General features: G+C 36.6%; 2 protein-coding genes across 4 annotated transcripts in view; both read right to left on the bottom strand.

Moving 5' to 3' along the window:
• NEK10 (NIMA related kinase 10) overlaps nucleotides 1–9,490 on the bottom strand; it is a 78,673-nt gene extending 69,183 nt beyond the window's left edge. Inside the window, exons 1-9 of the mRNA XM_088521206.1 lie at nucleotides 9,388–9,490; nucleotides 8,980–9,040; nucleotides 7,630–7,763; nucleotides 7,014–7,112; nucleotides 4,405–4,489; nucleotides 3,596–3,637; nucleotides 2,065–2,143; nucleotides 1,638–1,705; nucleotides 595–674 (exon numbers count right to left, since the gene is read on the bottom strand). Coding sequence (XP_088377332.1) covers nucleotides 595–674; nucleotides 1,638–1,705; nucleotides 2,065–2,143; nucleotides 3,596–3,637; nucleotides 4,405–4,489; nucleotides 7,014–7,112; nucleotides 7,630–7,763; nucleotides 8,980–9,040; nucleotides 9,388–9,461 — 722 coding nt within the window. The 5' untranslated portion in view covers nucleotides 9,462–9,490. The remainder of the gene's footprint in view (nucleotides 1–594; nucleotides 675–1,637; nucleotides 1,706–2,064; nucleotides 2,144–3,595; nucleotides 3,638–4,404; nucleotides 4,490–7,013; nucleotides 7,113–7,629; nucleotides 7,764–8,979; nucleotides 9,041–9,387) is intronic.
• Nucleotides 9,491–16,400: 6,910 nt separating this feature from the next.
• SLC4A7 (solute carrier family 4 member 7) overlaps nucleotides 16,401–24,984 on the bottom strand; it is a 79,683-nt gene continuing 71,099 nt past the window's right edge. For all 3 annotated transcript variants that reach the window (XM_088521178.1, XM_088521176.1, XM_088521177.1), the window contains 8 exons: nucleotides 24,672–24,833; nucleotides 24,158–24,409; nucleotides 22,704–22,772; nucleotides 22,086–22,259; nucleotides 21,612–21,743; nucleotides 21,299–21,399; nucleotides 19,325–19,432; nucleotides 16,401–16,993 (listed from right to left, as the gene is read on the bottom strand). In XM_088521178.1, the coding sequence (XP_088377304.1) occupies nucleotides 16,912–16,993; nucleotides 19,325–19,432; nucleotides 21,299–21,399; nucleotides 21,612–21,743; nucleotides 22,086–22,259; nucleotides 22,704–22,772; nucleotides 24,158–24,409; nucleotides 24,672–24,833 (1,080 nt within the window). In that variant the 3' untranslated portion in view covers nucleotides 16,401–16,911. The remainder of the gene's footprint in view (nucleotides 16,994–19,324; nucleotides 19,433–21,298; nucleotides 21,400–21,611; nucleotides 21,744–22,085; nucleotides 22,260–22,703; nucleotides 22,773–24,157; nucleotides 24,410–24,671; nucleotides 24,834–24,984) is intronic.

Raw genomic sequence — 24,984 nt, 5'->3', positions numbered from 1 at the left:
TTCACTTAAAATTTTCACTTAAAAGATACAATTGTTTTAAAATTCTGGAAACAGAAATATAATGTAGAAAAAGCAGCAATTCTTCTATAAAACCTTTAAGAATTAACAGTGTTGTATCTTTCTTTTCCTTTTCTTCCCCACACCAGAACTATATAATATAATGCACATTTAAAGCAGCTGTTAGTGAAGACAGGATACACACATATGTATGTCGCTGTATACATTCCTTATTTACTACACTCACCAAACTTCCTGCTCGTTATTTTGAGGCACTGTCATATTCAGTTCATGACATAAATTCTTTATACATAGAGAAGTAAGAAAGTATTACAGAAGCCTCTGCAGGGACTACAAAGAGATTACGACTCCAGCCTTCTTCACATGAGTGTGAAAGCTGCTGTAAGGACCTAAGTCTGTACTTGGTAGCTTGTGAGGGCTTTTTAACTTTTCATTTTTACTGCTTCATAGGTCTCTGCAGAACAAGGCCTCATTTTGAAAATAAGTGTCTGCCTCATAAATAACAGTTTTAACAGTGTACCAAGAAATAACATTAAAATGTTTATTGTGAATGACAGCATGTTAAATTGAACTTACCTTTCTGCCAAGCTTGTTAGAGCAAGGAGGGCCCCCAACAGCACATTGCTGTCTCTGGCAGCTAACAAATGTACTAAAGTCTGGGAAATAAAACAAAGAACAAGATAAATGAATGTAAACTATATGCTTTTCTGTTATGATTCAAAAACATTTTTTTATTGGAAAGTCAGTATTTAAAAAATAAAGACACCGAATCCTTGCAAAATACACTAAAAGTATTATATATACTTAAGGTACACTTAAACATACATATAAAATCTCAGAATATACTGAGTCTTAGGACAAGCAAGGCTCTCTTTTCAAACTCCAGCTAGCATCTCTCATGACTGTTAAAGCTCAACTTAAGGTACCATTTTAAATTCTCTCCTGGTGTGAAACACTTCAGAACTTTACATCAAGGGCCCTTCAAATTAAAAGTTGATTTTCAGCTTATATTTAAACTATGTGTGATTTTAAACACTGCATGTATTCCAATAATGATTTAGATTATACAGTAGTGCTCAGAAATGTCTGCATTCTTTAAAATAATATCTTCAAACACTGTCTGATCACAATTGCTAATTTTTTACTGCAACATAGTAGAATAACCAAGCACTATTGTTTTCAATCTCAACTGTTTCTCAATTTGGCCACAAATCAGTCTTTAAATATGGCAAGTGCGTGTCCTTACATTCACGGTAACCTCAAGCTGTTGAAGTGAATAATCAGAGAAGATACTTCCTACCAATTTACATTATAGCAATATGTAGTTTAGTACAGTGTAAGCACGACTACTGTTTTTATAGGAGCAAGTCTAGCCAAAACGCTTAAGACAATTACCTCAAAACACCAATAACCAGGCATCGGGCCAATTTAACTCACATACATGAAATAATTCTATGATAGTAATTCACACCAGTAAAACACAAAAATGACATTGTCATACTTAACAGCAAGTTTGACATTGTAAGGAATATAGTCCCAGACATATCAAATTTGGAAAGCATAAATAATTCAGTAAAGTAGCTAATAGGTTATAAGTAGCAATTTTATAAAGCACTTACTTTATGCGCTCCACTCACTAAAACCCATTTTCTTTTATCTTTAAGAGCAGCAATCTTTTGAAAAATATCTATGGAACATAAGAAATCAGATAAATTGTGTCTTCATCAGTGAATATTTTTCATTTTGCTGATCAAATAATGAAATTAAAAATAAGGATAAGTTCTCTCTTGTTCACTTTACTCTGTTATTTTAATATATAAGGAAGTAACATTTTTTTAGGAAGAGACATTAGTACTTACAAAAACAGGATGTGCTATCCAACAGCAGTTTTGGGTACCTTCATACTTGCATGATCATGTCTACACTGAATCTAGTGATATCTTACTTCTGACCTTCTAAAGCGTTTTCAACATTTTTAAAGCCTCACATACAATCTTTGCTACAAAGTTCTGAGGGAACTTGTAAGATAACAGCTATAACACTTACATGTCATGTTTACCAATTTGTCCACATTATGCTGCTGCTCTCCATACTCAAGATAGCCATTTGCTACTGTTTCCATACACTATAGGTAGGAAAAAAATAAAAGGATACTATTAGAGAAAAAAAATAAATCATAAATCTAATTGTTATTGCACATAAATGGCCTGTAGGTGGTGCATCTGCTTCATGATACTGTACAGTTTGCTCAGTTATTCCTGAAACTTAGTGGTGGCTAGGTTCACCACTATAATTTTATCAGCATTTTCTATCAAAACATCCGAAAATACTTTAAAATGAAGATTTTTTTTATATGTTATGGGTTTCATATGAAACTGTGATGCCAAAAATATGTTTTCTGTATTGCATCTAATAGTCTAATGAAGGACCTTAAACTGAGATATTTGCAGATTTGGCAAGAAAATTTAGATGAACAATTCACACTACACTTGCTGCTACTATTCAAATTTCTGAGGGAATTTTGAAAATCTCAGCCTTAACATTTTTCAAAGCGAATTTCGGGGTGCCAGAAATCCACTTAGCACTTTATTTTATCTCGCTTTGAAAGATAAAAAGAGATTAACTTCTCCAAAAGTTCAGAAAACATTAGAATTACTGGTGATATTTTTTGTATTCTCTAGGCCAGCAATACCTATGCAGCAAAAATGATAATCACTTCTATGACTTGGTTCCTGCTACAGAGGACGGCATTTGCAGATGTTGCCAAAACCTCAGTAGGCCACTCTACTACGTGCTGTGGAATCCCTCAAGAGGTCCAATTAAACATTTAATGCCATAGCAGTAGAATACACCAAACAATTCATATGGCAACCACATCCATTAGAAGGAAGCAATCTTTAACACTTGCAGCTCTACAGATGTTTTAGACTAGCAACTGTCAGACCAAAGAATTCATAGCACACTATTAGTTCCCTGAAGTAACAGTGATGCCATAGATACCCATGAACGATGATTACATTCTAGAAGGATATATTTATTTTTGTAAATTCTATTTTTCTGGAAGGAAAACTACCAATATTTAATGTCAATCTCAAACATATCTGAGTGATGCTAAATCTTGCTGTCAAATGGACAACAAGAGCAAAGCAATATTAACACATAGCAATAACAATAACACAATGAGCTTAACACAAAGGTGTTGCAGTTCCCACACCTCAGCCTGTTAAGCAGCTCTTTCACTGCACTTTGCCTCCTTCAGAAGTCATTCACTGAAGCTCAAGGTGACTTCACTCATCTTGCCTTCAAAAGGCTACAGTTCCCTTTCTTTCAAGTGACTCAAACCTTGACCTGTCCTAAACCTTTTGCCACTTCAGTGGGCATCTTTGAACTCTCCTAACTAAAAACTATGGGTTAACCCCTGCTCGATTACACAAACAGTTGCTTTGGGCCCTGGTGAAAAAACAAACACACTACCTGCCCGAGTGCAAACAGAACACACGTCGCTATAAAGCAAGCCTGCATGTCCACTGCTTTTTACGTGCAATGTAATGGGCCAAGGTACTAATAAGACTTTTACCTGAGCTAGACTTTCAATACCACCCAAGCTGTGGAGCATTTCCTACAAGAAAATAAATATATAAACAACTTAAGAATACAGAAAACAAGAATGAGAGAACATATGAAGATAAATGCCTTATTTGTTATGAGAGTTGAAAAAAACAGTAGCTAAAGTCAATAGATTCTGGAAGTGCTCAGCACCTTCAAGTTTAGAATTACTTATATAAATTTTATTACACATATAAAACCATAGGGTTGAAATTTTAAAGTTTGGAAATTGGAACAGTGATATAAACTTCAGAGTACGTGGGAAAGAAATTCATAAAGATAAATATCTTCATGGATGTTTGAGAGCTAGTCTTACGAATAATAAATATAATAGCCAGAATACAATCAAAATTATTAGGTTGTAATTCAAAGTATAAGGTTTCCAGGAAGAATGGGCAGTTTTCAGTTTTCTTCAATTAATATATTATAGGAAATTTATATGTTAATGCCAAATCAAGTCAAGAAAGCAATCTAGCAACCAGGGCAATGATCAACTCTCTGTTACAGTGACTCACAGGTTCTTTGCTAGGCTTAGCAGCGATGCATACTACATAGTAAATACCAGAAATTAAATGAATTATCAAAGAACAGCAGAGGTTTGCTCTTGGAATCTGTTTGCTTGCAGCTCACTCGTATGAAGAAATATAGGTGCAAACATATACTAAGTTTGTGTCTGTAAAAATGCACACATTTTTATAAACAAGGCCCTAGATTATTATATGCATGTTGCTTATTAGCATTATTTTCTCTAAGCAGGAAACAATATTTTGACATACTGACCCGATAGCATGGATCCCTTATTAGTAATCTCAGGCAGATTAATACTCGCAGAAAATGAAGGGATGGAGCTTGGTTAACCCACTCCCTGCAGTGGAAATATCCAAACATACAAATCAAAAACAATAAACCACATTACACAAGTTATTTCAATTTAGGGATTGATAAACTAGAAATTAATAATCTACACTAGCTATACAGTATACTATAATACAGAATTTTATACTATACAACTTTAAATCCTCTTTATATTCAGATTTGGTAATAAATTTAATTAAATTGATTTCATTATATGAACACTATCAGTGAAGTGATCCAGAAATGAATCAGGAAAGATCTGATCATGCTTTGACAGAAACTTGGCATAAATCAAGCATTAAGGCCCCAAAGGGTAGAAGCAGAAAAAGCATATGCCAAATTTCAGTACACAAATTCTACATTCTTAAAAATGTAATAAAAACATGAGTGCTGCAGAGAAAGAATAGCTAGATTTGAAATAAAATTTTAAATGAGCATGATCTATCCTGTTTTTTTAAATATGTTACTACTGTAATAATATTAGTCTATTATTAGCCTTATTATTCTGCAGACTATTACTAGTCTTTGGAATAACTTATTTTGTTTAAATGTTTTTATATAGGATCATACTTTCACATGGAATTTCCTTTTTTATTGTTCCTGCATACAAAGCTTGGCAGAAACCACAATTTGGATTTGCACAAAATATCAAAGGGCCGTTGTCCTGCATAATACCAGGAATGTATCAGTAACTACATTGTCTTTGGAAAGTATATATCCCCTTTCCCCATTTGAAAGGAACCTAACATTGGAATCCTCTTGGTTTTGCTTTACTTGAGAGAATCTATATCTGGGCAAGTTTCCAAAGAAGGGGAGAAGTCTGTGCGACGTGGCAGTTCTCTTCCCTTGTTAGCATTTGCAGTTAGGAATGACGCCAATGGCTAAAAACATTTGGATAAAAATAAATGTTGTGCAAATAGATACTAGCAAAATCGCAGCCCTTTTAATGCAATATTCTGCCAGAAGTAATATTTTTTACTGTGTTTCCATACTTGGCCCCTTCAGAAAAGCACTTTGCTTTCATGCAGAGCAGACAGCAACCACATACTGGCAAACCATGCGCTAGGAAAAAGTTGTAGGTGAGACTGGAAATGATCTGCACCTCACTTTGAACATGGATCCTGTAAAGTTATTTTTGCAAAGGATCTTGATTCTTGACCAAAGCTCATTTCCTTAATGGAGCCATCCATCTGCAATACTTTCAAGTGAGGAAAGTAATTCTTTGAGCCTAGTTAATGTTTGAGAGCCTCTGCCACTAGTCACATTTACGTTATTTGCTACTAGAGACCCCAGTGTAAGTCAGCACATGCCAGCAGGAGGCTTTTCTGCCTGTTAGCTGCACTGCTTCTCCAAATTTACCCCAAGCTGAGCAGAGCTTTATTCTCAATAGAACTAGCTGCAACCAGGCCTTCTGCCAACACAGTGATGTCAGTAAGTGGGTGTGAATTTTCTGCACCCCTACCAAACATAGTTGAGCCAGCAAAGTATGTAATGCAGATGCAGGTGACAGCTCCTAAGGCAGCTCTGAGAAAATGCCATGGCCGTAGTTCCAGAGAGAGGATAACATCACCGCTGTAGTAATAGGTTTACAAAGGGCAACTAAATCACCTTTGTAACTGCACTTCTGTTATGGGCTTTACAGATCTATTAATATATGTTTGTCTCATTAATCTTATCTGGGTGCTTTCATTTATAATAAAGGAGGCTGGTTTTATTATATCATCATCAAAACACGTGTCATAACATGTAAACACAGCTTGGAAAGAGACAACATAAGTTATTCTTAAATTTTTATACTTAAATGAAGTGGAAGCACTGATACACCTCTAGTAGAATTGAGATGATGAAATTCACTTGCAAAAAAAGAGTTTCCAAATTTTCAAAAGATTCGTCTTGATGAAAAATAACACACTTCAGTGGCATATATTAATCAAACTCTGAAAAAGACTTTTCTTTTCCAGAAAGGAAAGGCATCAAAAGGGGCCAATTTTCTTAAAGGCCTTGCACTTACTTTTTTGCTCCATCAAATATTATGAGAACAACATTAGAAATGTTTTTTCTTTTCTTTTTGTTACATGCACATGTACAAATAAAAATGAACAGCAACATAAGCTCATCCGAATTGCGCTAGTCTTTTTATATATAGGCAGTAGTCCAAAAAAATAAGAACAAAAATAAATAAAATAGGAATGAAATTAAATTAAAAAAAAAAAAACACAAACTATAGTTACCAGATTTGGACAGACAATCATGGGAAATATAGGAGATGTTAGAATTTTGGTCATCCAGCTTTAGTCAAATATAACTAATTCTTCCTCCTACCAATCAAGTGTTCAGTCTTCAGTACTGAATACAAGAGATTGTTTATAAGGCTTAAACAAAGATTACCCAGATACACAAAGCGAGTAGTTTCCACACAAAAGGCTACTTTTCAAACATACATGCCAGATCTTACCCATGCATACAGGTTCTTTGCTTAACTCAAGGAAGAGTAACCCCTCTTCCTTAAATATAAATGTATGCAGTATCCTTACCTGCAGGTAAGCCTGTTCTTAACTAAACTTGTAAAAATCTCTTGAAAGAGTTGATGCTTGGGATGTTTGCTAAAATTTCTCTCATTCTTGTAGCTCATGCTAACGAAAAAAAGTTTTAAAAAAACAGTTTTATTAGTAGTTGTCTTGCAACAAGATCATTTTAGATTACCAAAACTTAGTACTAGCAAGAAAAAAGAATATATGCCATATGAGCAGCTGCAATGCAATAAGACAATTTCAAAATTCCAAATATGAACAGTATGGAAGAACAATCTTTTCTCATGCATAATTGGGGACCATTACAATAGATGAGTCTAGGTAATAGTTCGGACTTTGCAAATAAAGACATTACTACTTTATTTAAATCAAATATAATAAATCCTGATTCCATGGGAACACATGACTGACACTTACAGAAGCAAGAATATATAGTTAGGTGTTAGGTTTAGAAAGCTGAAAGTATATAATTCATATTTTGGAGAGTGGGTTAAGATGGAAGTACAAGTAACAGATAAAAGTACAGATTACAAATGCTTTTAACACCTCAACAAGCCTAAGGTATACTAAGATGTTGACATACAATAGGGTGTCACCATGAGAGCTTTTGTTTTTTTACCTGAATTTTTCAAGTTCAGCAGATTCAATGGTTCCTTGCGACTGACTATGGTTTTTCTGCCCATTGCTGTTGATGAGACACTGCTGAGATTTTGTCATGCTGCCTTGATCACTTCCAAAATTAACAGCTGGAAACTAAAGAGAAAAGGGAGTATTTATAAGGCAATCGCTGTATTTTAACAGTTCTATGAGAACATTAACAAGCAAAATTATACGTTTTTCCAAGTTCTGACTTGAATCACAGATAGCATTAAATTTTGGATCTATAATTGCCATTATAAAATATACATGTATATTTGTATTATATGTATGTCTGTGTTATATACACGTGTATATTTATATATACGCACACACACACATAAATATCACAATATGAAAATGAAGCACCGGAGAACCAATGTAAAATAATGCTGTACATCAAGTTACATAAAGCGTCAAGATACTGTCTTTTAGAATTCATAATAACAAAGCTCAAAACAAAGTTCAGTTCTTTTTGTCATCACTTCTTATCACCTTCGCTTTTACAATTGCACAGCCTTTGTATTTTACTTAAATTGGAAAACTCGGGTGTTTCAGTTTTATACTCAGAAGCAATTCCATGCTTCCAGCCAGGAAGTCAAACGAGTAACTCCTTTACCCTATGGAGGATTCCTCAAGTCATTTTTTCATGATTTTTCTATAGAACGGAAAGGCAGAAACTGTTTGGCATTCAAAGAACCGATGTCTCTTACAATCTCTTGCTTTTCTTTTCCTTTGAATGAGAAACACAGGCACCACTAAGTGCATTGAGGTGGAGAAGATTTTACTATGATCCTAAGAAGCCTCCTACACTGGTATCCACCCGCTGAGAATCTTGAGCTGTAGCGTCACTCTCCTAAGATGAAGTGTTTACAGTGAAAATGCCAGTTTGTGCTTTCATATTTTTTATTGCGCTTCATCGTGTTGTAACTAATAAATCTCCGAGACTACTTTCTCCTGGTATTGTGTAAAGAGTGCAGATGAAGATAAAGCTGTTAGACCACTTGACTATGTGCAATAATATCTCTATAAAGCCTTCCAGAGATATTGACATAACAAAGCAATCTTTTCCCATTAAACAGAAATTACAGCAGGTGAGGTTAAGAGGTTATTCAGCTTCATTCTTTCATTCTTCCTGAATGGGATTTGTCCCACTACTCGAAGTCTGCCAAAAAACAAAAGATGCCACATCCTCTGCACAAGATTTTACTAACAGATGTAATTAATTGTAACAGAATACAATGTCATAACTGTTTGCAGCAGAGCATAGTCACCATTATTTAAAATTATACAACTGTACACCATGTTTAATAGAGGTTAGTGAAAAAAATACCTGTTGTTTGCTTGATTGAACATTTAAGAGACCCCGAAGCTTTTTAAGATCAGAATAATCCCTAGGACAAAACATAGCAGCATGAGTACATACATTAATAGTTACATAAAAGAATTTTTGGTTTAAAAAAAAAAAAAAAAAGAGAGAGAGATCAACAAGCTACATGGCTAATGAGAAAAAATAAAGTTCTCTGATATGGCCTAGTGTCACCACTCTGTGTAGAGAAGAATTTATAGCTTCTCCAGAATGCCTTAAATCAACAAAGGTGTAAATAAACTTTGTGACCAGAGTAACAGTCGTCATGTTTACACTGCATTTCCATTTAAAGTATTCAGCTTTGGCAGCTAGTGCAAATACCACACGGATTACTGCTGAAGTCCAAACAAAGTAGAACGTCATATACTGTACCTAGCAAATGTCTCATGAGCTTTTCTGTCTGATGCTTTTTCTGTGCTCTTCAACTTTTTGTCCTGATCAGGCATTGTAGACCACCATCATTGTCATGGGGCTAAAAAAAGCATTTCCTGAAAAATAGAGCAATAGAATTTTATGGCTTTGACAAAAAGCAGCAAACGCTTACAGAAACAACTGGAATTACTTCAAGAAGAAAAACATGGATCTGCTATCTGGTCAGCACAAAACTCTAGGCAATAAATGCCTAGAATCCTTTAGAATTCCACATATTAGCAAGCAAAGTAATTAACCCTACATACAGAAACCCTCATTTCCAAAAACATTTTTAGTGGGGATAAATTACATCAGCTGTCTTGCTATTGCTCTTCATCTGCATTGGCATTGCTCCTCTTGCAGCATATTGTTACAATTACTTCCTACCGTGGGATGACCATTTACGTGACAGCAGTGCTTACATGATGACACCAGGGTTGGCTCGTGCAATGTGTTGCCCAGGCAGCAGAGAAGATAATTGCTTTTTATCATCTAAGTAAAGAAGATAGAAAAACAGGTAGAAAGGTAGAAGAACAAATGTGGCGCATACATTATGCAAACTACCAGAGAGCCACAGAAATTTCCAGTAGAGTTTAGAATCTGGATCTCCTGGATTTCAGCTGAAAGCTGTGCCCAAAAAACACCCGAGCTTTTCTTATCGAACGGGAGGTGTGTCCTGCTTAGGTCAGTAGAAGAGCAGAGCTGTTTGTGAAACAGGAGCACTGCAAGAGCAGAGCCTCCCCCTCTATTGCCTCTTTGTTCCACTGCCCATAGACTTTCCGTGTGTCCATCTGCCTCCCATGCATGCGCTGACTTTCCACAGAAGCTCCGGGCTGGCGGCTTCCAAAGCGCGCAACAGCCGCACTGCAAACACTGCATCACAGGAAGGGAGAAAGGGACAGAAAGTCACAGAAATAAATAAGAGGACGAAGACGAAGAAGAGGAGGAGGACAAAAAGGAAGAAGAAGAGGAAGCTCTGGCCACCACTAGAGAAATCATACTGATGCAGAACCTGCTCCAAGGGGAGAAAAGGTCTCGTCCATCCGGAGCGGGCTGGAGCAGAGGAATCTTCCCAGAGAACTGCACAGAGCTGTGTATTGTTAGAGCACTCTGGATTTAAGGAAAACACATTCCTCCCTTTGTTTCATTCCTCACTAAAATGTAGAGTTTGGATGTTCCGTTGATGTCTCCTTACCAAGACTTTCCTATGAAACCTGACAGCCTCCATTCCTCCTCCGAAACAAGGTTTCAAAAAGTGAAAACAAGCCCAAAGAGGCACTGGAGGCTAATCTACCTCCGTAACTATAATAATTAAAAATGGTCTTAAACAGAAAATAAAAATCTGGCATGCTTTATTATTTTTACTATCAGTAACTACTAGATACAGATAATAGATATGAACAGCTTTGTAAGCCAAATGTCTTATTTATCATGAATTCTTTTCTTAATTACACCAGTGGCTGAGCTCCGCTATCTAACACACAGAAGCATAAGTGGCGCAAGCTGGATAAAGAGACAGCAGATACTTTGGCTTTAATAAGAGTTTGATGCTGTCGTCAGACAGGAAAGTATCTAGTACTATATGCTGGATGTGAGATCAGATGAAAAATCTCTCCCTAAAAGAGCAATTATCAATATATTATTGCCAAAACAGAAAAAAAAAAAAAGGCATTTCAAAAAACAATGTCAAATGAAGCATCAAAGGCAATGGAAAGCTCTCGAAATTTACTACTTGTGCAGTTAGCTGAAATCGAAGTGAACTTGGGACGGCTTCCTCCACAGCTCCCAGAGAGCGAGGCAGCCAGAAGGTCACTGCTGCACAGCCCGTGACGAGGAGAGTCTGAACCCATGAATCACACAGGCATCGGCTGAAGGGTATTTCTCACGGGATTTGCATCAACATGGAAACCTGTACATTTGCCACGCTATGCACATATACCTACTTCTCAGTTTTTACTTGTTTAACCACAGGGAGGATCCAGAGAGTGGTTCCTATGCCCCCAGCAAAGCAAAACATTCAAACCACTTTTTTTGTGTGCATGTTTTCCCTCTGCTTTCCCAGTTCCCGTGGAGCCATAAATGGGCAGGCCAGGCTCACATGCCTGCAGAGGAGCCGTTCGAGGCCCTGGGCTCCTTTCCCAGCTCATAACTTATGGCTGCAGACCCGGCTCGAGTCCACCCTGATAAACTGCAGCTCGCATGCATGCAGAGAAGGAGCATTTCCGAGATTTACAGAGAAGATCTGTAACAAGGCAACGACACTTAAGTAGTTCTAGGAAATCTTTTTCCTCCGCCCGGCCAGACCCTTTTAGGGAAGTGCATTGGGATGACTGGAGATGGTGACGGGCTGCCTAATGTCTCTGAGCAGGGGGAGCAGCTGGCTGAGGCACAGGAGGACGGCGCTAGAGGGAACGTGGGAGCGAACAGGCCCCCGTAATTCTTATTTTAGGAGACATTTTCTATCGGCTGTTGGTCGGACGGAGGTCTGAGATGCCACCCGTGCAGGCAGAGGGCACCCAGCGCACGCTGGACTCCAAGTACAGAGATTCCCTGTCGTTTGCAAAGGGTCTCTCTCCCCCCAGGCACTTAATTTTCCCATGTGTTTTACACCAACCCGTGTGCTGGCACAAAATCGCTCCTTTTACCCCTTCTTCCGCAGTGTGAGGCCCGCAGCGTTTCCGCTGTCTCCCGCCGGCTCCGCTGCAGCCCGGCTGCAGCTCGGCTGCAGCTCCCGCCCCCCTCGCCCCACTCACGGCGCCGCCGCGAAGCCCCCGCGCCGCCACCTCCCCGCAGCGCGCCCGACTGCGGCGGCGCCGCGGCCAATCGCCTCGCCCCTTCTTGGGGAGCCGCCGGCTGGCCGACCAATCACCAGACCCGGTGCTCCGCGGCGCCCTAGCGACCGCTACCGCCGCAGGCGTTGCCATGGCCCCGCGCCGCGCGCACGCGCAGCGCGCACAGAAAGCACAGGTGAAGGCGCGGGGAGAAGAGCCCGCCCCGGCGGGCGGGCGGCTTTATTACTTGTACCGGCTGCCGGAAACATGACAAGAGAGAACGGTTTCCGCCGCCGGTAATTAAAACACTTAACAAAAGGCTGGATCTTTCACATTAAAGACAAGTCCGAGATTGGCGTTTTCTGTATAAACTGGACATTGTAACAGAATGCAAAGTCGATTAAAACATTATTCCAGAGGGGGAAATCAAAGTAAGAAAGCATCATGATAATTAGAAAAACAGCCATAAAAATTTCAAAACATGCAACACGGCATCACCTTTCAAAGGGTCAGTATTAAAATCCGAATTGCGGTTCAGCGAACGGGGCTGAGCCCTGGAAGACACATTTGCACAGAAGCGCATCAGCAACAACAGAAAATAAAACCCTACAAATAAGGTGTCTTCTCTTGCCAATAAAACATTACTTAGAAAAGTCTCGATTACTCCAAATTAACTCATTATTCCAAGATACTAAATTCAATATGAAAGTGTCTTCAGATTAATTTCAATGACAACTAAAAATTTTCTAAAGTTTGATTTCACTAAAAAATACAAAATAAAAATCAATTTAAAATTACTAAGAAAATTTGCTTTTTATTTATAGCACTGCTTTTACATTGACTCAAAGCTGTGTGCCTCTAGTTTAGTTTGCTGTAAAATAAATTACTTTTGGTATAAACAAAATATTTCACATATTTTCACTGTACTTCATAGTGAATTTAACCTATATGAGTAATTAGAACACTACTAATCATATGAAGCCAAAAAAAAAAAAAACCACTAAAATCATTGCATGATGCTCTTCTAACAGACTACATTTGTGAGCTGAAAATCATGAACCATTTACCTCATGATTTATAGAACATATGTACAAGACAACCCTTTAAAATTGTGCAGGTTTCCTTACAGCACATCTGTTCATTAAATATACACTTTACAGTATGTTGAACCTGCCTTTGCAAAGGGCACAGAGCTAATTAGTAAACTAATGTATAGAGACAGATGAAGGGGAAGCAAGTGAAAAATTACAGAACTTTGATTAAACATAGAAGAAAATGGCCAACATGCCTATTTGGAAAAACTACTAGGGCACTACCTTAGCAAGATTATCATCATAAAACTTGGCAATTTGGATCATTTCACTAAATAATCATACAAGACATTACAATACAGTTGCAAATTTAAACTAGGAAGAAAATATAATTAACTTGGGCACATGTAAACAGGATGAAAAAAATTGCCTTGTAATACACATGAAAAATACTAAGAATGAGTTTTGTAAAATGCAATTTAAACAGGAGACTGCCTCCTTTTAAATGAAGCATTTTCAAAAATAACCTAAATGGAGTGGTCAAAATCAAGACCTACATTTTATGTAAACATTCATCTTTATAAATAAATAGAAAGAAAAAAAAGGAAAAAAGAACAGAGGAAAGGAAGAAAGAGAGAAAAGCAAAAATGGAAAGAGGAAAGAGGAAAAAGAAAAAAAAAAGAGTAGAGAGGAAAATATTGGAGGGGAAAAAAGGAAAAACAAAACAACACAACTTCCTGAGGTGGCTCTGAAGCCAGACACAGTAGCAACAAGCTCCATTCTAGAAAACCAAGGCATCTATATGGAAAGTGCAGGGCTGTTTATTTCCAGCTGTTTGAAGGGAAATATATATTGGCTTTTTTTATTATTATTATTTTTTAGGGCTTGACCCCTGTGTTAAAAATCAAAGCACAGTAATTATCACTGCTTTTCTGCACCCATTAAGGCAAATGTTCATCTACATACAGTAAGCTACATCCTTAGCTATTTTACTTTACTATTATGGTTTTAAAGCAGAAAAGGAGTCAGATGAGCAGCAAATTACTTCACCATAGAATAACACTGGGATTTTATGCACTTAATTCAAAGAGTTATTTTATTCACATGGAAAAAGAAAAAAAAAATGTGCAATTTAATATGTGACTAACCAAAAGTAACAAAATTGAGTGACACTGTAAATTGCTTTGCAAGTCATGGTATTTCTAGCACCAATTAAACTATGCACACAATTAAAGAAATACTGTGATTAGATTTAGGGGTATATTTTTTGTCTTCTTAAAAACTTTACTAGAAAAAACAATTCCTAAAATATTATCCCAAATTTTGTATTTCAGCAGTGGACGCCAGTGTGCAGCATCAGAGAACCTTTATTTCTGGCATTAGAGAGTTTAAAAACTGTGACGTGTGTGACAACTGCTTGGGTCTTCAAAAATTGCTTGTAGGGTTGTAGGGCAGTATAAAGTATATTGATAGGAAGGCTGCTATGAAAGCATTATAGATATTGCTGGCATTACAGGTATTGCTGTGTTAACTGCTAGAAACAGTAATTTTGTCCTTGGATTCAGCAAAAGCTACTTAGCAGTCCACACTGACTGCGGATGCGATGCTGCAGAGGTGTACTATTTTTTAAAAAAAATTTTTTTTGAAATCGTTCAGAAGGTTTGAGGAAACCATCTGTCATAGTTTCACTGCAATGAAATCTCAGTTAAAATCTCAATTTAACTAGTGAAAAAAATTGATATTTTATGCAAAAGCACATATTCAAGATAAGGCATAAGCTATACTAATACCCAAGAATAAAGAAACAGCTACACTGCTCATGCACAGATTACTCAAATTGGTCATTAGACCTCACTTACTTCCATTATGTTTTCGAAGGGAATGGTAACAGTCCATGTAACTTAAATCCTACTTCTAATATTTTCATATATTCCCGTTCATTTCTTTATTTGTAATATATAATTAACTCCTCTCCAAATGACACTTATCTGAAGAGCACCAAAATTCCACCTTAGGAGGAATTCTCAGATGAACTCTGCCCTCCTCCAAAAGCTGCTCCTTTTGAAGATTATGAGAATTTTACCCTGTTGCCCACGGTAAAACACTCCATTTCGCTGACAGTAAAATCAGCCTAACAGCGCTGAAAGTAAAATCAATGTAACAGCATTTTAAAGTGAGCATGGATAATAGTTAAAGCCAGAAAGGACTGGTAGCAGTTTAGAACGTAGAGACCATTTCAAAATTAGAGCTAAAAATACTACAATGTAAGGCAAAAAAAAAAACCACTGCAATTTCCATTGCTGATTAAGTGATCAAGATTTTGATTTTTTACATAAAAGCATAATTTTTCCAAATATTAGAATGCTAAACATTAGAACTTGAAAGTGTAACAAACGCACTGACTGAACACTCATTAAAAAAAAATTGTGAGCCCCCAAAAACCCTAGTTATTTTAATAAATCAATATTTATTTTTTTCCATTTGTCTTACATGATAAAAATTTATGTTAATTAAAATAAATAGAATGCTTAAAAATAGGTTGTGTGCTATCATATATGCCCTTTACAATGGAGAGGATCAGAACTGTAAACACAAATACCACAAAGCAATTTGTAAGTCATAAAACAATACTGGTCATAAACCTATTACAGAATTATAACCAACTACTGCTCATTTAATCAAATACACACAGTAAGCTTAAAAATGAATTAAGCAAGAAAGGTATTTTGAGGAAATGAAATACTCCAAAGTTTCAGACTTACAGCTGAGCAAATCAAACTTTTAAAGCCAGTGGAAAATATAAATAAAAACAAGAAGGAAAGAATTCAAGACTACTAGTGTAGTAAGTATGTATAAATTCCTATATACAGAATTTCTGTCTTTAAGTCAAATTTCTCAATTCATGTTTTTTAAGCCTGTAGTTTCCAGAATAGCAAATACTGACTTGGGGCTTTAACTATGATTACTGCAACCATACTACTACTGGGTGATAATTTGGGGCAGAGGGGAGCAATCAATAGTGGATTAAAAAAAAAAAAAGTAACAGAACAGGATATTTAAAATCAAGGGTCGACTTAAAAAGTATCAGAACATCAGCATACTTGTATATATTCTAAGGATTAGTCACCTGACTTGGAGCTCTAGGCCACTTTTGTATATGAGTGACAGAATCAAAAAAATGGCATGTAGTGGAGACATAAAACACAGTAGTTCATGTTAACAGCACATTAATATTCGTTCTACGAAACCACAAAAAACGTGCTTACCCTGCAAAAAACACGCAGTAACTGCATGGAAAATAAACTTCTGTAACACACATTATAAACACAGAGGTATTGCAAAATTCTAAGCAACGTGGACCAGCAATCATCAGCAAAAGCTGATTTATGCACATAATGATTATTGAAAAGAATAAGCATTCATTACAAACTTCCTATTTAAAAATGAAAATAAAATTTCCAATAAAATAAATATCTGAAGTGTGATTACCACTCATCTTATTTGTAGGAAAATCTTCTCATTATGCAAGCATATCTACAGTGCCCTAAACAATGGCAGAATTAAATATATGTTACTCCTTAACCTTGGAAATCACACTTCAATGGTATGATATCCTACAGTGATATATATATATACACACATGTACACGCACACAAATACACAAAATTCCCCTTGGTTCAGTTCTATAAAGATGTTTCAGCATCCACATATTTCATAACTGGTGCATCTTCCATGTTTATTTTCACACTTTCTGGCTTCTCAGAGCTGTTGAAAACAAAGATGAACATTTAAGGTTTGGTTCGCTTTAAAGGCTTATTTTAAAACATTTTATACTTAATAGTCAACATGCAAACTATTTATGTAAGGATACTAATTTGCAAATACAAGTATATAACAATAATAATTTATTATTGTGAAGGGAGAATTTTTGTTCATAATAAAAGACTGGGAAAGCATTTTGGTCTTATAAAAATCAGGAACCACTTTTGCAGCAACAGGAGACAACAGCTGGAAATCTGGATAACGTTCCATTCAATGGGAAGGCCCTAAAGACAAAGGGCTGTCTGGAACCCCTCAAAAATGGCTTGCTTAGGGATACAGATATTCAGAGACTTATGCAAGCAGAGACAGAAATGTTCCAAGGTAGAGACAGAAAAGGAGAAGAGAAATTGCTAAGTGATAAGTGGCTTCTCAGGCATGTTAGAAGACATGTCTGTGGAGCTGTTCTTTAAGGATAAAAGAGTGTTAGAAAGGCATGTTAAGAAAAACACCCTGGTATATTTTGGCAACGAAATATTAAAGTGGTTAAGACTATTAAGGAGTAATGTCAACTCATGCAATGTGGTATCTGGAGCTCCAGAAAACACTGTTTGCTTCAAGCATCTTATTTGAAATACATGAATCTGAGACTAGCAGTGACTATGGAATCTTCCTGCAGGCAGCACACACACGTCCACACTAACAAATGAAGATTGTTAAACAGAAGACAACTGAAGATAACTGAAACAAAGAAAATTACTGGAAAATACTTTTTATTGAGCACTGGTGACACCTTTTTTTACCAGAGGATCACAAAAATATGACAAACAGGTCAGAAATCTAATGTGTTTGTGCTGTATATAGTTCTATATAGTATCTTTATCAACTCAAAGAACATGAAAGTGCAAGATGCAGTTTCACATACTTCTAAACACAAATCTAAAAGTTTGAGTTCATCTAGAAAGGAAAGCATAGGTCTGTATCTCTTGAAACCTCATACACCCAGAACTATCAGATACCGAACAGAAAGCCTCCACAAATTCTGCAACAGGCTTCTCAGACTAACATGAAAGAGAATAAATAAGCAATTACTCTACTAAAATAAGCCTCTACTATCAATCTCTCTGTGAGACAAGTTCACAAGGGATTCAACCGGAGAGTTTCACTAGAGCGTGTATGAATTGTTCCCTTCAGCTCTGTTACAACACTTCGAGTCCTCTTCACATCCCCCGCTTTGCTCTTGTTTACTCACTTTCTGGGCAAAATAAAGCACATTTCCATGCCTCGTTTGGAGTGTGGCACATGCTGAACAAACAGGCAGTATGGAAGTGCTGAGCAGCCAGGCACTACCACTGCTTCCACCAAGGCCCCTCACTCCCACTTCTTTTCCATTGAGGTTAAAATTTACACAAAGCTGGACAACTTTCTCTTGAAAACGTCCTCCTCTAACAGGTTAACTGAAAGGTACCAACCCAAAAGATTATGCAGCTACAGAGGAGGCTAAGCCTCATTTCCCTGGACAACCAGGTCGATTCTCTTCTCCCCTCATGAAAACACTGCCAACTCACGATTAGCTGGCCTATTGCAACAGACCACAGCCCCTGCAAAATACGTATCTTGAAGCAGGGGACCTTATGTATTTGTATGATCAAGATTTGTTTTGCTTCCCTTGATAGATTCGGCCAGACAGGGACTAAGGCAGAATCCCAAGATGATTCACTGAATGAAATTTTTCTGAGAAAAAGGCTGACCAGCTGCAGGAAAATTTCATAGCAGCAACAGCTCATAACTTGTCCAATATTTCATGCAAATATTTTCATTTCCAGGGAAGATATTTAGACCAGGTTTATTTTTTTTAGGGTTTAAAAATAAGCTGCGGGCAGCGGGGAGGAAAAGGGGCAGAGAACAAAACAAAAACAAAAAAATCCCACACATGCACACAGACCAAGAGGCAGATCCTTAGGGATGCATAAAGCACCAATGAAACTTACCTTTTACACCCACTGGCATTTCTAATATTCAGGATCAAAGAGCTCCCATGCTTATGTTTATTCTAGTAAAGTTTTTAGAAACTCTTATGCCTATCAGAGTAGCATGCAATTGTATTAAACAAATAAATAATAACTTTATCATTCTAATAACATATTTAATAAGAATTCCCTGCATGATAAAGCAAAAAACAAAGTTCAGATGAAAGGCCCTTGAAAGTAAAACATCAATACAAGTTTACCAAGCATGTACACTCATTTTGAGACTCACTTCAAGAAAAATGAGCACAACAATCATTTGGTAAACATAAAACTGTAGTTAGAAAAACATGTGAGTAATTATAGCTACCTCAGGTTAGCTCTGGTTACTTTGGCATTCTCAGTACTCATGGCAAGAGCCTTCCACTGTGCAGTTTTGGCCATTTCGTCTGATATGTTTACAACTGAGGGATCAACACTAGAGAGCAAACATACTTTCTGGTTAGTACGCCATACCTCGCAACAGCATTACACTTTTTGTCACTCAATGTTTACATCAGTTGGGCCTTCTTTTGACGTTTACGCAGCCAGAAGTTGAATTCACCTCTTAAAAAATATTCAAACAAAATTTTGAATTCTTAGCTCATTAGCACTGCCCTCCTCATACAGCATCTTAAAACAGCTCTGAGTTTTTCATGCAGATATCACCAAGACATAGTGAATGAATGAGATTTGAGTATTGCATTTTCAAATTATCCTGTAACTTAACATTATTTTGAATGTTCAGGAATTACAAAGTGAATTATATTACTCTGCTAAGGTTCTCATAAATCAGAATTATTTTAACCTGTTTCCAGAAATTAATCAAGAGGAAAAGAAGAGATGCTAATACATTTTTGAAACTGGTAATGTAAAAATATGTCTAGAAATTGGGATTTCCAGATTTTTCTTGTATTTTTTTTTCCTGCAGAGCCACGCTACACAAATTGAGTCCCCTCCCCCTCGCAGAGCCCCACAGAAGTAAGTTTATGCTTGTAGATGGCAATCTTTCAGCACCTATTATTACCCACTTGCCCTCCGCACCTCCGTGTGGAGAGCAGCCTAAATGTGGTGCCTGTGAGCACAAGTTCTGCTGCACACTTAAAAGCTCTCTAGTGCACAGTCACTGTAAAAGAACTATCAGACACGGTGCGGCCCAGTTCTCTACTGCCTTGCAACTTGCAGAGCTATGTGCATTATAAATCAGCACAGAAATGTTTCAAAGCTATCTTTCTAAGAATCAAGACAGCACAATATATGGTAAATGCACACATATAAACACACAGCTGATGAAAACACAGTTTTACTATTAGTAACTCTTAGGTTTAAAAAAAAAAAAAATCTTTCGCATCCTTCACTTGAGTTGCTACTGCAGGGCTGAACTTGCTCTTACAGTAGATGACAGAACTCTGTCAGAAAATATCAAACCCTGAAGCCTGCTTATTCCCAGCTCACATCAAAGTAGATTTAACACTCCTCTAGATCCATAGGAAAGTCAGTTCTTAACCTACAAACACTTACTATTAGAGGCACAAAAGGTGACAAGTTACTTAGTTGTCACATCCCCTGGGGCATGTTCAACATATGCAGAATACCTGAAAACTTAGCTTAATATTTCCTCAGTAGGGAAATAAGCAAAGGGACAAAACACCATCCAGTCTTGGAGAAATATTCTGTCAGGATAATTGAAGCACTTCCTTAGCTGCTCCTAAACTAGTTCAGCAAAGCACAAAAATCAGGGTGAAACAGTTTCTCTGCAAGAGAACTGACAACCCTGTCCTTGCTTTCACTTTCAGCAGTAAGTTTAAATGAAAAGGCTGCCGGCTAACAAAATTGTTTTAGATCACAAAATTATGGACTTTGGTTTATCCAAATCAAGGCAGCTAAAGGACTGCACTCTGAGGAGATCTTAAAAATTCAACAGGCTGGTAAAAATATGGCTCAACTGATGCTATTCATCAATCACTGTTGAAAACCCAGCACTTCATGCACAGTAACACACAAATATTCCATGAAAACTGACCAAGGAAGTCTCTTCACCTTGAGTACAGCTGGTCGAAATTGAGTCATCTGATCTGTTCAAGATGGTCATGTAAATTGACAATTAAGATGCAGTTTCAAAGAACACCACCACATATAAATGCTAGGACAGTAAAATGAGAGGTATCTTCAAAGGTTTCTAAACATAGCTGTGTTACAAGCTTGGATGAAAGTTCATTCAACTCATAGATGACTGATCTCACAAAAAGGAAATTATGGCATATCATACAAAAATTCCTTTTAAAAGACCAGCATACAAATATACCTGTATTTTAGGGTTTTTACAGGAAAATCCAAGACATTTGCTTCTTCATATCGAAGATGTACACTTTCACTGTCCCCTGTCTGAAGCATTCTCTCTGCTTCCTATAAATCCCAAGAACGAAGATTATAAAATTAATGCAGCAGAAATCAACTTTTCCATAGAAGTTATACAAGCTCTATTAAGGGTCAACTAGCAATTGGTTTCAAGTACTGCTCTGCATACAAACACAACTGAATGTCCCTGGCAGGGTAATATGATATTAGTCCAAACAGGGTCACGAATGCAACATACTTATTTATTTATTTGCACTTACTGCTTTTTCCTTTTTCTTTTTGTCATCTTCTTTCTTCTTTTTGCTTTCTGGCATAAGATCATCAAGCCAGCTAAGCTCTCTTTTGGTGAAACATAAATCCATGAGCTTGCGAATGAACACTAACGCTAGCACCTTAAGGGAACCACAAATGAGACTTATGTTAAACTATTTAAATGAATTAACATGCACACATACTTTCAGCTTATTTGGTATCTTTAACTAAGAACCTTTTTTGTAGTTCTTGTTTTATGTTACTGTGCAGTTAAATCATATCCATTTCCTGTAGCTATTCACAACCAAATTGCTTACTTTCAGGAAACAAAAAGCCTCTCTGTTTCAAAAATGAAAAGCTTACAGCACAAACTACCCTTTCTTTCCCACTCCGTTTCTTAAGGCAGCAAATATGTTCTGAAGAGATCTCAGCTGATGCATGTGTTTTTTGAAAATGCACAGCTTGCAGAACAGAAAACTTACCATCATAGGGAAAACAACAGCAGCTGCAGAGGCTTTGATCACCCACAACAAAACCAGACAAGTGAGCTGTATAACTGTAAAGATATGGACCTTCCAGAGTGGCACATAACGTAGATATATCAGGTCAGGTTGATGTTTGGCAGGCATTCCAAACAGCTTTATACGGTCGAAAAACTGCATTGAAAAGTCAAATCACACTTCAGTTAGGGAGATCTCTGCCTCCTCTTGAAGGCAAGAGGAACATTTCTGGGAGACACCAGCAGCAGATATTAGTCCCAGCTTTTAGGGGACATGCAGTAATGAAGGACATGGAGATTGTATGTGTGAGGTAGGAGGAAGCAGTGCTGAGCGTCAGACATTTTTAACAAAATTGCTTCAACATTTGAGAATACTTCAGAAATTTGCTACTCAGCTAAACTACTGAAAGAATAAACACAAAAGAATTGAGAAGCAAAGTGCAGTGTGGTAAGAACAAACACATGAACGTGCCACTTCAGACACTGTTCTACAGTGACAGTACAGGCCACATTTCATGCTCATGTAAAAGAATGTATTGAAAAGTTTTCTTTTCCTCTAGGGTTAAGTAAAAGTAAACTGTTCATTAAAAACAGATTTTACCTGAATGCCTTTCAATGAAGATACTCCCATGTAAAGAAAGACACCATACAAAACAGGCATTGGAATAAACTGCGGAGGAAAAAAAAACCCACACAATTACTTTTAGAATCAATATAACAAAGAATATGGTAATTCACATTAGTAAAATAAATGAAATATATATTTTTTGCTGTATATTTAACTGATATCAAAAACAGCCTCTGCTTTTACAATCTGACAACTGAACAGCATAAAAAACGCAGGGAACTGGTATAGGATCTACATCCTTCCCCATGACCTATTCAAGGCTATCATCCTGATTAAAATGTAGTTCAGTCTTGCCTGCCCATCCGCTATACTTTCTAGATTGTAACAAAGATTTCTATTAATTACTAAATATGTTAGCTTATGTGGCTATCTCCGAGACACTGCATTGAGACCATCAGCTTCATGAAACTGCCACATGAAGATTACTTTTGATCAGCATATCTGGCATTTCCAGAGCAAATGAAACAGAAATCACATCTACTTAACTAAGAAAATCTGCCAGTTTTCAAGGCTAAGTTTTGCTCTGGTAAGAATAGCAATCAATTTGTCTATTGATTTCAGTGACAATTTTATCAAGCCTTTGTAAGTGCAGCTGGCTTTGCTCATGAATTCAAGAAAGTTCTAAATGAAGAAAGGACAAGATGTAATTGGAAAACTTAAGAAAAAAACTGTTAAAATAGACACTGAATAAAGACTCTTACTGAAACTTGGAATCCTGGAATAATGAATCTCTAAGGCAGTACTTTAGTGTGTGTGTATATCTCTATTTCTCATTTTAATCGACGGAATTTACATAGCCAAGCAGATCCGAGATTGATTTTACTCAAATCTAAGCAGAAAGTCATATAAACTGGGGGATTTTATTCCATTAAAATCCTCAACCTGAACTTTAAATCTCACGGTGAGTTTACTGAGCTAATAAACAAAAGTGAACAAGGTCATTTTTGATGCTCACTTTCCCTAGATGTTTTTGTTTCTTCTGCTGCTCCATATTACTTCTACTTTTAAAACTTCATAGCTTTACCACATTCCTATTTTCTCTCACTTTCTGCACTCACACTAAAACTACTAGGACTATATCTGGTAAAACACACTCAGAAACTAAAAAAAAAAATCTCTAACAAGAAAAATCAAGCAACACAAATAAACATTGCTTTCTTCACTATATACCTTACTGTTTTCTTCACTATATACCTACCTTATTCAGATTTAATTTTACATATATCTCCCCCCATCATTTCAATTCAATTAATATTTGTTGATTAAAAAGGCATTTCGCAAAACAGTCCACATATTTAACTTAACATTAGAGCTTGCTAACACCACAAAATAATAAAATATAACATCAAAATAAAAAGCACAAAGCATAAATATTTTTGTAAAAAAAAAAAAAAAAAAAAAAAAAAAAAAAAAAAAAAACTTTTTACCTTTAACACAGAGGTCATGAACACTGACAGTCCCATCAGAACAAAAATCATCAATCCTGTCACTCGCTGCTCACGGATTCCTAAAAACTTTGGTTGTTCTCCTGGGGCAGAACATTCCGACTCTACTTTCAGGCTGTTAACATGACTTATAGACAGGACAGTCGCAGCAACAAACCATGGCAAGCCCATGATAGAACATATGCCCAACATAACACCAACCATGAGCAGATCAAGATGATATCCACAGCCTTTCTGTGAAATCAAGCAAAGAAATGACTCACTTTATGAGCTTAAACACAGTGATACATCATACACCACATGACTACAAAAGTTGGAGATTTTGAGTGTGTGCACAAAGTGATACTTGTTCTTTATTAGTATGCAAGGTGATCTATTATTAGTGGCCATCGGTAATGTTTACACCCGACTTACAGAATGAGTCTAATTTAAAAATCAAAATTACTTATGCAATCAAAATTAATTCAGAGCTTTTCATAAAATACACAGATTTTACCTTCAGCTTATGCTCTTTTCTGTTTATAATAACAGCTGTTATTTGCTGATCCATGAAAATGAGAATGGTACAAAGTAAAGCAGGAACAGCAGCTATCAAGAGTGTCCACCAAGGATTGTCTCCAAGAGGATCTATGAACCATCCTCGGTCTTTCCGAGTGGGCTGAAAAATAGGCACAAAAAAAAAAAAAAAAAAAAAAGAATTAATTCACTAAAGAGGATATTTTGTTGCTACAAATAGTAACTACAATGAACAAATCAACTCAGTTCCCATTACTAAAACTTTTCCTTTGGGAGTCTCTTAATTATATGTT

The sequence above is a fragment of the Tinamus guttatus genome, unplaced genomic scaffold (assembly GCF_059628265.1).
Source record: "Tinamus guttatus ecotype Peru unplaced genomic scaffold, ASM5962826v1 Tinamus_guttatus_pri_ptg000115l, whole genome shotgun sequence".
Lineage (NCBI taxonomy): Eukaryota > Metazoa > Chordata > Aves > Tinamiformes > Tinamidae > Tinamus > Tinamus guttatus.
The sequence above is the reverse complement of the archived record's forward strand: the minus strand, read 5'-3'. Positions and strand labels throughout refer to the sequence as shown.